The 13,324-nt window shown below is 43.9% G+C and overlaps 1 protein-coding gene across 4 annotated transcripts in view; it reads left to right on the top strand.

The window, feature by feature from the left end:
* Nucleotides 1-13,324, top strand: part of LOC114769590 (leucine-rich repeat and fibronectin type III domain-containing protein 1-like protein) — a 109,878-nt gene that overhangs the window by 62,987 nt on the left and 33,567 nt on the right. The window contains exons 1-2 of one of the 4 annotated variants that reach the window (XR_003743236.1): nt 3,707-3,760; nt 4,616-4,683. The exons of 2 other annotated variants lie outside the window; for them this stretch is intronic. Coding sequence is in view for 1 of the 2 variants with exons in the window: in XM_028962773.1 (XP_028818606.1) it covers nt 3,651-3,760 (110 nt within the window). In the remaining variant the exon portion in view is untranslated. Of the gene's footprint in view, nt 1-3,630; nt 3,761-4,615; nt 4,684-13,324 lie in introns of those variants that run through there. One more of the 4 variants, XM_028962773.1, reaches the window with a different exon arrangement.

The raw sequence follows: 13,324 nt of genomic DNA, 5'->3' as shown, positions 1-13,324 counted from the left end.
CGAAAAGCCCATTTCCAATCACTGTTGTGCCTCCACCCTCCACTAGATAAAATAGTAGTGGTGCTTTAGCTACACCCACTACCATTTTATATTATTTAATCTGTCCTAAAGATAGGATATGTGTTTACTATGCAATGTGCACCAAACTAGCATTCCTAGATTTTGCTTATAGTGTTTCTTTAAACTCCTAATAACTAAACAATCAACCTGCAAAGTTGGAAATGTTTGTTTGCAGGACTCGTGGCTTTATGCATGGATATACATCTCCAGTTAAGGTCCCGTCCACACAAGAACATTTTTTTTTTAACAAAGCGGAAACATTTCTAACCAATTTCACTCTGCAGCCACATGGAAATGGTATTTTAGGGAGCCCAAAACATAAATTTTTTCATGTGGACAGCAAAACACCTCCAACCTGACCTATAACCCCAAACAACAATATGGTTATGCTGCAGCTCCACGTAAATCAAGTCAAAGAAATCCTCTGTAAGCTGTCCTTTTTCAATGAAAACAGAAGGCTGGTGAACAAAAACATATTCCAGATGCTCGATTCATCAAGGTCTTACAAAAATATACAAATATTTCCAATGAACTACCATTTGAGACCAATTGAGGTCATCAGGGGTTGCCAAGCCTGATTTTCTTAATAACTCTGGGACGTCACTCATAAAACAGACCAAAGGATAGGTTTCTGTCTTTCGCCCCAAGATAGGCTCCATGTTCCCCTCAACTCTGACTTGAATTAGTGAGATTCCAAAAGCTTTGGATGGAAATCATTCAGAGCCCAACTAAAAAGAAGCCAGTTGTGGTCTATGTGCCTGACAGGAGTTCTGGCTTAGGAAACCTCACCTGGTTCCGCTAATCGTGCTCACAGTGAGAACCGGATTAGTGGTATCAGGAGTGTTGGATTAGGCTGGAAGGAAATCCAGCGAGAAAGCAAAAATGGAGAGTCCGTGCAAGCTGAGATAAGGCTGCCATCTTCCAAGTTGGCCTTGTGTGGTTTTGAACTGGTATCATTTTAAAGATTAATAAAAAAAAACACCAGCTTTTTCAGGTGCCTCCATTTAACCAGCAGTGTCAATGCCAGCCTCCGCTGAATTTACCAGGGCAGGATGGTACAGAGTTGAGTTTGGTGACCATCCAAGCCGCTTGCAGGGCCACAGCGTGGCATCAGGCCCAAAATGGCCACCAGGCATACCAGAGGTGCCAGCTGCAGCCAGGCATGACCAATGGAATGCCGAGGGAATGGCCACCTCACCAGCCCAGTGGTAATTAAGTGCTGGACAACCAGAGATAATCCCTGACAAATGCGTCTGTCTGGATTGCCTAATAAAGCCCAGTGCACATCTCCTTCAGCTTCCTTCAGCAGCAGCTGTCTATGGTAATGGGACAGTCATTCCCCTAATTTACATGTATTAGTACCATTCTGTTTTTTTAATGCAACTCACTTACGCATTCAGACGGCACAAAGCAGGAAGTCAGACTGTGAGGGTCAGAAATTTGTTAAGTGGCTTAAAAGCTGAGGGCAGCCACATATGACTTGCCATCAGCAGTGTTTTCCCTAGATCTAATACACACTTCCAGCTGCCTTATATGGTCTTTTCATATTATAGACCACTGTGTTCCTTCGCTGGAAAATGGACTCATGCATTTGGAGAATTGTTGTAACCATGCACATCCCCTGCGGTGCCATTAGTGATCATTGTAGTCGTGGGAATACGGAAAGACATTCAGAGATGGCTGCTATACTTAGAATGAGGAGCTGAACGGAGAACTGAGTAGTAGACAAAAGTATTGATGGTATTAAAATTGTAATTAAAAATTGAAATCCAATTATGCTTCCAAATTCACACTTCCTTAAAGTCCTGGCCAGAGTGGTAAAAGCGCAGGAAAAAAAACAATATCTCATTATAAAGGGGGTCAGAGTGACATAACCTAGACAAGTAGTCTGACATTTACCCAGGCTCTAAGTACAGCAAGCTGAGGCATAGATTGTGCAGTAGAGATGCACAATGCTGTCCTGCCATTTCTTACTACATGTGTACCGCACATCCACAATGCTATTTAAAGGCCGGCAGGGATCAATACTACAAATTGGTCAAACCTGAATGTAATAAAAGCCGCGTTGCGCTGACCTTTGTTTAAAGACAGCCCCCACAGATACTGCACAGTGTTACAGAATTTGTGCAGTGTCAAGAGAGGAAGGTAGGAGCTTCATCTGAAATTCCTATTACTTTGTACACTCTAAGTTAGGGGCAGTGGTTGCCTAGCGGTTAAGGAAGCGGCCCCGTAATCAGGAGGTTGCCGGTTCGAATCCCGATCCGCCAAGGTGCCACTGAGGTGTCACTGAGCAAAGCACCGTCCCCACACACTGCTCCCCGGGCACAAATTTCACTGTGTGCACCATGTGCTGTGCTGCTGTGTATCACAATGTGTATCACACTGCTGCTGTGTATTCACTTTCACTTAAGGATGGTAAGAAAAACAATAATATTAATAATAATGTGTATACTTGATTAATGTTCAATACCCAGATACCAACATGCACAACAGTGTCAATTTATCTATTAAAATCTATTATTATAAAAGCTATTATTAGTAGTGTCAGTGTTATTAAACGTGTTTTGTGGAGCCCAAGATTCTCTGTTTCTGCTATAAAAATGATAAAATACCGTTTCCATGTCTGCTTGAAATAAGTGACCTTTCGCAAACTGCCCAGCTACGTAGCCGGTTAGGTGTTCACACATGTCCCTGCTGGAAGGGAACAGATCCTACGCTGCCCGCTTTTCTTTTGATTGAGGGAATATTTGCCTAAAATGATGGAAGTTGTTTTGCTGAACCTTTTGTTGCCACTGCTTTAAAGAGGAAGAGGGGAAAAAAGAGCTCTCCTCATTATGAAAAAGACCTTTTGTTCCCTGATGATTTTTGTTAAAAGCGGTATGGCTGCATTTTATTCTCACGCTTTTCCTCCTCGTTCTTTTTCCTTCGGCAAAAACAAAACGTTACAGCTTCAAAGAAAAGATTTCAATCTTTGAAGGTTTTCCCATATCCCACCGTTTATATAGTGTGTACTTTTTTGAATTTTAAACTCATTAAAACAAACCTCCAGCCTGCGCCTCTGTGATTCAGGTCGCCTGCACACTGACATTGTTACAGAGAGAAATGCACGAGCCTCGCAGGAATCGTGGAAATAAGCCGCCACCCTCTCCCTTCAATTAGCGACACTTCCTGCACACGTGAGCGTTGTCTGTTCGGCATTAATTGTCAGAACATCTGTGGGCCTGCAGATGTTTACTGATGCCGTTTTATATCCGAACGGTTCATTCTTCTGCCTCATATTAATAAAGCTGCACTTCTAATCTAATTGCCATCTTCATACGAAGAAAAAAAAAAAAAAGGTCAAATGCGGGAAATCTTCACATATCTAGAGTTCTTTTTCTATAACGCACATCAGCTCAGCATCTTGGCGAGGATGAAGAATCCTTGGCACGCTGGGGGTGCATGCGCAAGAAAACGCAGACACAGAAAATATGTGCGTTCGGGCAACTTTTAATCTCAAGGCCCTGAAAGTGCTGTGCGCCGCGCATCGCGTGGTACCTCCTGACGCCCCAAATCTCAAATCCATTTCAGCATCTGTGGGAGGAACAGGGATGAAAAGCCAGCAGACTGCTGTCGTCTTAACGCCAGATACCATAAGAGACCTTCAGAAGTCCCGTGGAGGCCACGCATCGACGGACAGACAGACAGACAGACAGATAGCGTAAGTAGGGCTCGAAATGCGGGGCCTGGGACTTTATGAGCATGTATATGATATGAAACATCTTTTCTGAAAGTAATTGACGTTGAGAGGATCTTCAATACCCTGCAGCGGTGCTGCTGAGTGTCATTCCCTGCCTTGTGGGGATTCTAGTATCCCCACAGGTATAGTAATACAAACGCAAACCCGAAAAGAACAGGCGCCCACACACTCAGACATCCCACACGGCGAGAGGACCTGCCTGGAACGTAAGCGGCCGCTCTCTTCCGTCAGCGGGCGCGCTGCGCGCGGGTGGGCCCTGCTTTCGCAGACGCCGCTGCCATCTGTTGACGCCGGTGCCCGGCTGGTGGGGGCATCCTCCAGTTTTTTCCACCACTGAAGGCACCCGTTCCTGACGCTGCTGCCAACCCCCCCCCCCCCCTTCCCCCATCCGCCCGCCAAGGTGTCACCGCGGCGACACGGAGGCCTGAGACGGGGTGTCATGCGGTTTTCGGTCTCGCTGCGCGCACACGTTCTACCATTCTCCCATCGCACTTCTCTCCCCTTCCACGCGCCTGGCCTCCATTCTCCTTCCCCCTCTCCCTCCCCTCCCCTCCTTTTCTGCCCGCGTCCATTGCACTCCTTCTCCTTCTTTCACACATGCTCTCGCTCTCACTCGCTCCCTCCCACTCGTTCTAACGCTTTTCTCTCCTCTCCTCGCCTCCCTACCGTCCTCCTTCACTCGCCCATTTAATAAGATCACAACAGACACTCCTCCACATCCCCTCTTTTGATATGTATTTTTGATATGTATTGATTTGCATGTAAATGCATCTGCTGTTATGTATTGCCATTTTTTTTTATTCTCATTCTAAACAGACATGTGGCACAATGTAGCCTCCGTGGCACAAGATGGAGTGAATACAGGACTCAGTGGTGTTTGTGAGGTAGAATCAGACATCTACATTAACATTTAAGGCATTTGGCAGACGCCCTTATCCAGAGCGACTTACAACGTGCTTTCAAGTTACCATCAATGAAGAGATCAATTCCGGTTCACTAGGACCCCAAGTTCGACAATAAGAAAGTTACAAGTTCATCTAAATACTCTCTAGACTCTTCTTCGTCACTGAGTACTTGAGCTGCCGTTTTAAAGTACTCAGTGACGGAGAAGAGTCTAGATGAATGTCTTCCTTTTACCTTCAGAGATGGAGGGACCAGGCAAGCAGTACTGGAGTCTCGGAGTATACGAGGTGCAGTGTGAGGTGTAATAAGGGCTGTGAGGTAGGATGGTGCTACTCCATGTTTGGCTTTGTAGGCCAGAATCAGTATTTTGAATCTGATGCGTGCAGCTACTGGGAGCCGGTGGAGGGAACGTAGCAGAGGGGTGGTGTGGGAGAATTTGGGAAGGTTGAAGATCAGTCGTGCTGCTGCATTTTGTATTAGTTGTAGAGGTCGGATGGTACATAGTGGTAGACCAGCTAGAAGGGAGTTACAGTAGTCCAGTCTTGAGATTACTAAGGACTGAACCAGTATCTGGGTGGCCTGTGTTGGCAGCTAAGGACGGATTCGTCTGATATTGTAGAGAAAGAGACTTGTCCTGAGGTGTCCTGAGACTATTGTAGAGAAGGAGACTTGTCCTGAGGTGTGGTGAGCGGTTTTGTGCCGTAATTTAAAAACATTCCTGTAAGAAAGACAGAAGGCGTACAGATTTAACACCACCTGCCCTTTTGTGCACAACACTTTTCAGAACGTTCTTCATCAGTGAACAGTCATCCGTGTGCTCCCTCTCCCAATGAAGTGTCTGTGTGTGTGGGAGGGGCGGTGGCTCAGCAAAATTACTTTTCCTTCTTTGCATACATTTGCACGTTAATTACGAAGCTTCCTATTTATAACTGAATCAGTAGTAGCTCAAGGCTGTCAGCAAGGAAGTGTCCTTAAACCCATATGTTCGGAGAAAAAATTTCGGAAGATTACCATGGCCAGAGGTGCTGATGTATTAGTCCTGTATCCGCGTGACCGGAGCTGCCACGGATCATACGGCCAAAGGCTGTCAATAGATGCAACGGTCAGCAAAGGACGACAGATCATAATAAGCGGCCCGACCTGGTTTTGTCCGCTCATCCTGTGACAACCTTTCCTGGGGTCCCTTTCTAAGCCTCGCCTTCTATCTCTTTCTGCCTTTCGGTTTTCGTCTTTTGTTTGACGCTTTCCAAGCTGTCTGGGAGAGATTCTCCCCTCCAGCAGCCGTAGGGCCCATCTGTTAAAACAATCCACGAGCCAGGCCGGATAAGTCCCACAATCCCTTCTGCTTTGGCCTTCTCAGAAGGAAGAAGCCTTCGGCAGATGCTCTTATCCACCAGACTTGCTGTCCTGCTCCTTACTGGTGCCGGGGACGGGTAGGTGTCAGTCAGTCCCAAATTACAAAGGACATTGACAACAATTACTTATTGACATATTAAAGGATTCCAATCTTGGTTTTGTTTTGCGTCCATTTTTAGAAGTGACGGAACACAGATGGGCGTAATGCGTCATTAGTCTCAAAGTCTTTCATTCAGAAAGTCTAAAGGCTCATGAGTTCTTGGACCAATGAACAAGTCCTCACAGCTCCTTCTTGTGATGTCTTGTTGCCATATGAATGTAACGGTGACTCACAATTGAACTACATAATGACTTCCTACAGGAAAAACGTCACTTTCATCATGTTTGGTTGAATAAGTGCCTGTCTCAGCAATAGGCCAATAATGTGCTGACATCCTTCTCACCTCAGATATGTTTGTGCTAATTAAATGGATTTGATTGCTTAGGTCTTGAGCGAACACCGTCCTGCTGACCTAAAGTTCGGGAATATTTATCCTCACTGGATTGTCCTCACCGTTCTGCCAAGCAGGCTTCCAAATTCTCTTTTGGATCTCTGCTGTAGACATCTCAGGACCGTGCTACCAAATGAGACATGCAGATAGATTTATTTGAAGCATTCAGATTTGTGCCCTGGCGAATGTGACGTTAGCAAAAACACCCCAAGCGCTCTTATATGTCTAGAGCTGCAAAGATATATCCCATTATGAACTGTTCCTGCAGTGGACTGTAGATTGTCCAGATTCCGTATGGCCTTTTTCTGTAAAATTCGATTCAGGCGATGCATGAAGGGATATACTACCTAGAACAGAAAGAAGAGGTAAGAGTAGAGGTATTTTTGAACAAAGCATAGCAAAACAAGAATTAATGAACAGTGTGCATAACTGATGGTAACGTCTGATGGTAATGATATTACATTCTCTAGTGCTTTGTTTAAGTGAGCTCTCTCTTTGGAGGTTGGAACGTCGATTTTTAAGAATCCATGTAAAAGCCATGTAATCCATGTAAAACCATGTTAAAGTCATAAATTGCTGCAAGAAACACCTCCACGAGTGACAACTTTGTCTTGGCTCCGCTATAATAAATTAGCGTTGTCCCAGGATCACAGAACCAAGATGAAGAGCCGGTGGAAAATTGATCCTGCTCAACTTCGCTGCAGTTTTTTATCCTTCATGGACAGAGCAGCGAAGGCACCTGCAAAGCGGAAAGCAGCTCCAGGAATGGGATTAGACTGATAAGAAAATGTTTAGGACTTTCACTGACAGACTAAATATTGGAAGAGTGTGCTCAAAAAGTGCTAAAACCTCTCACAGTGTACCTGCCCCAGAGCTAACAGTGATCTTTGAGGAACCAGAAAGACTCTTTTTTTGGATCTCCAGCTCTTTTTTGGATCTTATGCTCTGGGAAACTTTTTGAACTAGCTGGAATCACACGGACACAGCAAAGTGGCTTAATAATGTGCCCAGCCTGTATCATCTTCTCCACGACTGCAGGTTCCTTCACCGCACCACTCGAAGGCATTTCCAATTTCAGCATGAAAATGTTTCTCAGGTAGCTACTATGGCACTAGGGTGCCTTCCAAAAAATAAGAGAGGGGAAAAATCTATCAATATTTGATCCCATGTAGGCTGGAATGTTCACAGCTGGAACTGTGGACTGTGGAGAATGGTATGCCTTAAGAGAAACTTAAGAAACGGTATGTTGAATGATGTTTTGCTGAATATTTGTAGATAATCTGTTACTATAGATCACGGGGTGTCCGAACTATGGCCCGTGAATCATTGGCCCGCAGCTAATTCTAAGAATATAATAAAAAAATACATAAAAGTTTTCTCAACGCAACGTGAAGCTATTGGAAGTGATACACTGCAGCACAGCACACCGGCGCCATGACAGGCGCCCGGGGAGCAGTGTGTGGGGACGGTGCTTTGCTCAGTGGCAGCTCAGTGGCACCTTGGCGGATCGGGATTCGTGAGCGAGTAACATCACCAGATGATTAAACATGCTATTATTTTGTTGGCAAATGAAATGAATAAAAAAAGCTGTTGGAGTTGCATTCTAAGTTCCATTAACAAACTTCCCCCCAAAGATAACACCAGAGACCAGTCTCACAATTGATCAACAAGAGTGAACGTTGTCAACCATAGATAAAGTAGGAACATTCCATGCCTTATATTGTGTAATCATACGTCAGACATAGAAAACCTTACGAATCATGCATAGTGCATTTGCATTTTACGGTTCATTGCATAAGTCTGCCTCCATTGTACTCGTGAAGTCTTCAAGCTGAGTTATTCAATCGTTGCCTGCTCCTTAAGATTGTACCTGATAATTTGATTAAATCGAAATCCAGCACCCTAATGTTTATCCAGATATCTGTATGAATGTGAGTGTGAATGATACGTACCTCTCTTTCCTTGTTTGACTCTAATAGCTTTTATAACAAGTTTTTTGAATTTCTTCAATAAAAACAATGATCCCTACATTGATTATGATCAAACCGGCTCTAATTTGATCTAATAATAATAAAAAGTAATAATCTTGGACAAACTCTGGGGATGCTTTTTTGTCCATGCCTCGTTATAAGAACCTTATTATTAAAATTACTATGAGACTTACTTGGGGAACGAATTGTCAAACACATGGAATTATTAATAATTTACTAAAAATCCTGTGCTTATGAATTAATTCAAAAATGTATTTATAACCAATCATTTGGGCTCAATTTACTCTACCAAACCAACAAGTTATTCATGCAAGAAAAATGAATATACTTAATTAATATTAATTAATCTGAATGATTTTACAAGAATTAGACTTGTGGATGGCACTACAAAACCAAGCGTCTAAGACTGTATGCCTCACCTCTAGTAAGTGACCCAACCATTCATATATTCTTCTATATTTGGCCTTCATTGTTGTCCAGTGTTTGGGCCAGTGGTGGCCTAGCAGGTAAGGAATCAAACTCATAGTCAGAAGGTTGTGGGTTCAAATTGTGAACCATGAAGGTGCTACCTGGTAGGGGTATTGAAATTAATTGTATAATCGATGCATCGCGGTGCACACATTGCATCGATGCAGTGCAGAACATAATCGATCCCACCAAAATGACGTTGCTTGGGGATTTTCTGGCGGCGGCGGCATAAAGGTTCTCGTTGTGGCGGCCTGATCTACGCTCCGGGTGGGAATGTTAACGCTGCGCGGCACCCGGCGTTTTCTTTTCTGTGCGTTTTCACACACACACGAAGTGGGAACGGAGGAGAAATGGACCCTCTTCTGAGTGTCCAGAGATCTACGACACGACATTTAGGAAAGCACGCAGATTTTTCGCACTGACCGCGTCTCAAAGTCATAAATACTAGTCGTGTGAAATGGGATGTTTAGTTTAATTCAGTTGAATTTGAATAAAAACTGGAATTCTGTAAAGAATACTGTTTAAAATATCTCCCTCTGAGGGACTCACTAAACTGCTCTGGGCGATTCATATTCACCTACATGTTTTCGGCTGTGGAGGAATTAACCGGCCGATTCACTGACCCAGGTTCAAATCCCACTTACTACCATTGTATCCCTGAGCAAGACACTTAACCCTAAGTTGCTCCAGGGGGGACTGTCCCTGTAACTACTGATTGTAAGTCGCTCTGAATAAGGGTTCTAATAGGGTGGTCAGACATCCTCGGACTTGTGGAATGCGGGTTTTTAGACAGGTTTTTGTCACAAGGGGAATCTGGTGACGCACTTGCAGACATACTATGGGCGGGGGGACAAGCCGTCGTACCGGGAGAGGACACTGGACGTGTTTGGTCGGTGAGTGAGAGACTGGCGGGGAATGAGGACAGGAAGGAAGCAGTGGATGTGCCCCAGCGCAGCTGGGAGTCAGTTCGGGATCTGTGGGATATCGAGGCACTGATAATCGTAATCGAATCGAATCGTGAGACCAGTGAAGGTTCACACCTCTACTACCGAGGTACCTTTGAGCAAAGCACCGTCCCCACACGCTGCTCCCGGGTGCCTGTCATGGCTGCCCATTGCTCCGTCAGGAGATGAATTAAATGCAGAGGACGCATTGCGTTGTGTGCACCGTGTGCTGTGCTGTTTTTAACAGTGATAATAACTTCAATTTCAGTAGTATGGATTGCCCTGCTATAGATTATTATATGTAAGATACTCTTATCTATGCACCACATCTGATTGCTATATCATTTTCTATAATAGGTACATGTTCATCTGAGAGTCTTTATTGTAATATTGGGCAATGTCTTCAAACTGTGTGTCGTATCAGTTACTGGTAAATTAATTTGGTTAGACTACCGTGTAGCTCAATTAACCCGATCACAGGTTGGAAGTATTGGTTAGTGGTAATGGATGCAAGCAAGTGTATAACCCATTTAATACACTCACACACCACCACCCTAAGCCAAAAAACTTTCAGACTACCTAAGTAAAAGTCATTTCACTTCTCCCGGAATGTGTTTTCGTCTTGTGTGTCCATTTGATGAATCACCTGACAGAACTGGCCATATCCACACCAGTTTATCTTTAACCAAGTACTCTGGGAGTCACGGAGGGGTTGACACCACCACTGGCTCTATTGACTAAAGATCATATTGAAGCAAGTAAAAGCGCTGATAAATCCTGGAATTCTCACTTGCAAGTGAAATGTGAGCCAGAGTGGTCTTTTTTGTTTTTTTATTACGCTTTACTGTGCATCCATGATAGGTGACTGATTGTTCCTTCCTCCAACATTAGGTTTTAATTGAGTCTTTTAATTGAGTGACTTTTTAACCGGAATTGATCTCATGCAAGAAAAAATCTTTACCATTAAATCCCTTCCGATGAAAATGACACATTAAATCAATTCTCTTCACTATTGTGTCTCTCTAAAAGAGCTTGTCTCTAACTGCCATTTTTTTCTCAAAAATGTATTTAAGATTTTATTTATTTATTTATTTATATTGCATGTTTTTGTAATTGCCATTTATTTTTTCTTATTAATAAATAGCTCCTTTTACATGTCTGTGGCACTCTTTTGTATTCCAAATCCACATTTGCTCATATCACTTTCTTCAGGTATATTTTTTCATCATATTATGTTGCCAGGCAACAGTACATTACTTGATGGAAGATCAATATGTAATAACATATTGCTTAAATTCAATTGTCTATTGAATATTTTAGTGTAATAGGATTTTTCTAAACGCCACTTAAGCCCCGCAGCCACAGATATCTGTGGTGGCTTGGTTTTTTTGTGCATTTTCTCCAATTCAGTGCTACATTCACCCTTTCAGCGAATAATAATTAATAATGTGGAAGCAGTAAACACAATATGACTTTTTTATTTGCTTTGTCTGTGATGGGCTGGTGCCCCACCCTGGGAATGTTCCCACCCTGCACGCAGTATCCTGGGGTTGGCTCCAGTTGGCAGTGCAAAGCAGTTAAGGATAGTGAGTGAGCGAGTGAGTGAGTGAGTGAGTGAGTGAGTGAGTGAGTGAGTGAGTATTTGCTTTGTCATTTTACTGCAGTGACAATATTTATGAATAATTACTTTTATAATTAGATGTCATTAAGTGTAAGGTGTGGTAAGGGGTGGATGGAACACACTCGCCTATGAACCAAAGACCACAAAGTCACAGGTTCAAACCCAGCTTACTACCTGAGCAAGACTCTTAACCCTGAGTGTCTCCAGAGGGACTGTCCCTCTAACTACTGGTTGTAAGTCGCTCTTACTAATTGTAAGTTGCTTACTACTGACTGTAAGTGTACATTATGGCAATGTGTACCCTTTGAAAGTTCTGTAAATACCGAACTGTGTGATGGCAGTGCGAGCTATAATGTCAGTGCACGGCTCAGTGCAGAGGAGGACTCATTTGCACGACTCCATGGATCATACAGAGGATTCAATTATAAAGAAAACAATACATAACAAGAACAACCGCACATTGTCAAGGTACGACAATAATCGCATGCCGACTAAACACAGCGAACGTGTATTTATGTAATACGAAATGGTGGAAATCAGGAAGCATAGCACAAGGAACATACGGAAAGGCTGGTCTGGAGTATCAGGAACAGTGGACATACAATAATCTAAGAATTATACTCTGAAGGCCACTGTGCATAAAACATGTGTTGGGTATGTTGGGATATTAACTAATGGTGATCCTTTCACTGAGTGCGTGGATGGAAAATGTGTCCATTTTACATAATTACGTTGTATTTTGTGCATAACTGAAAATCCATTGAGCCAAATTTTGTCACAGCAGTCCAGCCACATAATTTCATCAGTCAGAGCGGTACATTCAGATGAGGTGACTTTCTGTTGAGGTAATTACACAAGTTTAATGGAATAATTGCCTAGCCACAAAGAGAGGCAGCACACCCTGCTGCCTGGTAGGACCGTGGGTGGCCGTGAATGCCTTAGGACAAAATCACAGCCAATTGAAGCCCCCCACACACACTCCCTGAACCCTTCCAATCAAATGAGAGCAAATTAGGCACAAAGAAACAACTTCATAAATGTGCCATTTTAAATGGCCCAGATTTAAATGTTGTTGTCAGTACAGTAATATCGTAAGATTGGCTGAGCCCATGTCACAATGTGAACGTCTTGTTTACTTGCTCTTTAAATCTGGCACCTCGGATAATGCTTGCTTGCCTGCTGAGATCTGATCTCCACCTCCCTGCAGGAGCACAGTTCACAGACCTCGTATACAATTCACACAATTTCTAAATCCGGTCCTCAGTCCCAGACTTCCATTTTCCCTGGACAAGGTCTAGAAAGACAATGGATTGAGATAAACAGGTTCAGCATAAGGTCAGATTTGTCACCTCATAGTCCCCAGCGCAGGATGCATTTGGCTGGCTAATGGATGAAGATAGTATCCCTTCTGCCAGGCTCTCCCAGAATCTCCGTAGGGGCGCACGCTCTCGGCTCAGCCCATCTGCCGCGTGCCGCGTGCCAGCGTGGCACGACGTTCTAACCCGGTTCATCTTTGGGAAGGTAGAGTGGCGTGTCTGTGCAAGTGCATGAAAGGGGAGGCGGCCTGGAACCTCATCTCCTGGCCACGGTTTCCAAGGACCACCTTAACACCCACGACGACGACGACAACAACAGAGGGTCCACCAGTTAGGCCGAGATGAAAGCTCTCATTGGCCGCGACTCCCCGGCTTCCTCAGATCCCATTCTCCGGCGGAGTTAAATGTCAGCCACGCTACAAACGATCGATATTC

The sequence above is a fragment of the Denticeps clupeoides genome, chromosome 19 (assembly GCF_900700375.1).
Source record: "Denticeps clupeoides chromosome 19, fDenClu1.1, whole genome shotgun sequence".
Lineage (NCBI taxonomy): Eukaryota > Metazoa > Chordata > Actinopteri > Clupeiformes > Denticipitidae > Denticeps > Denticeps clupeoides.
Note: the sequence above shows the minus strand (reverse complement) of the source record. Positions and strands in the feature narration are given on the sequence as shown.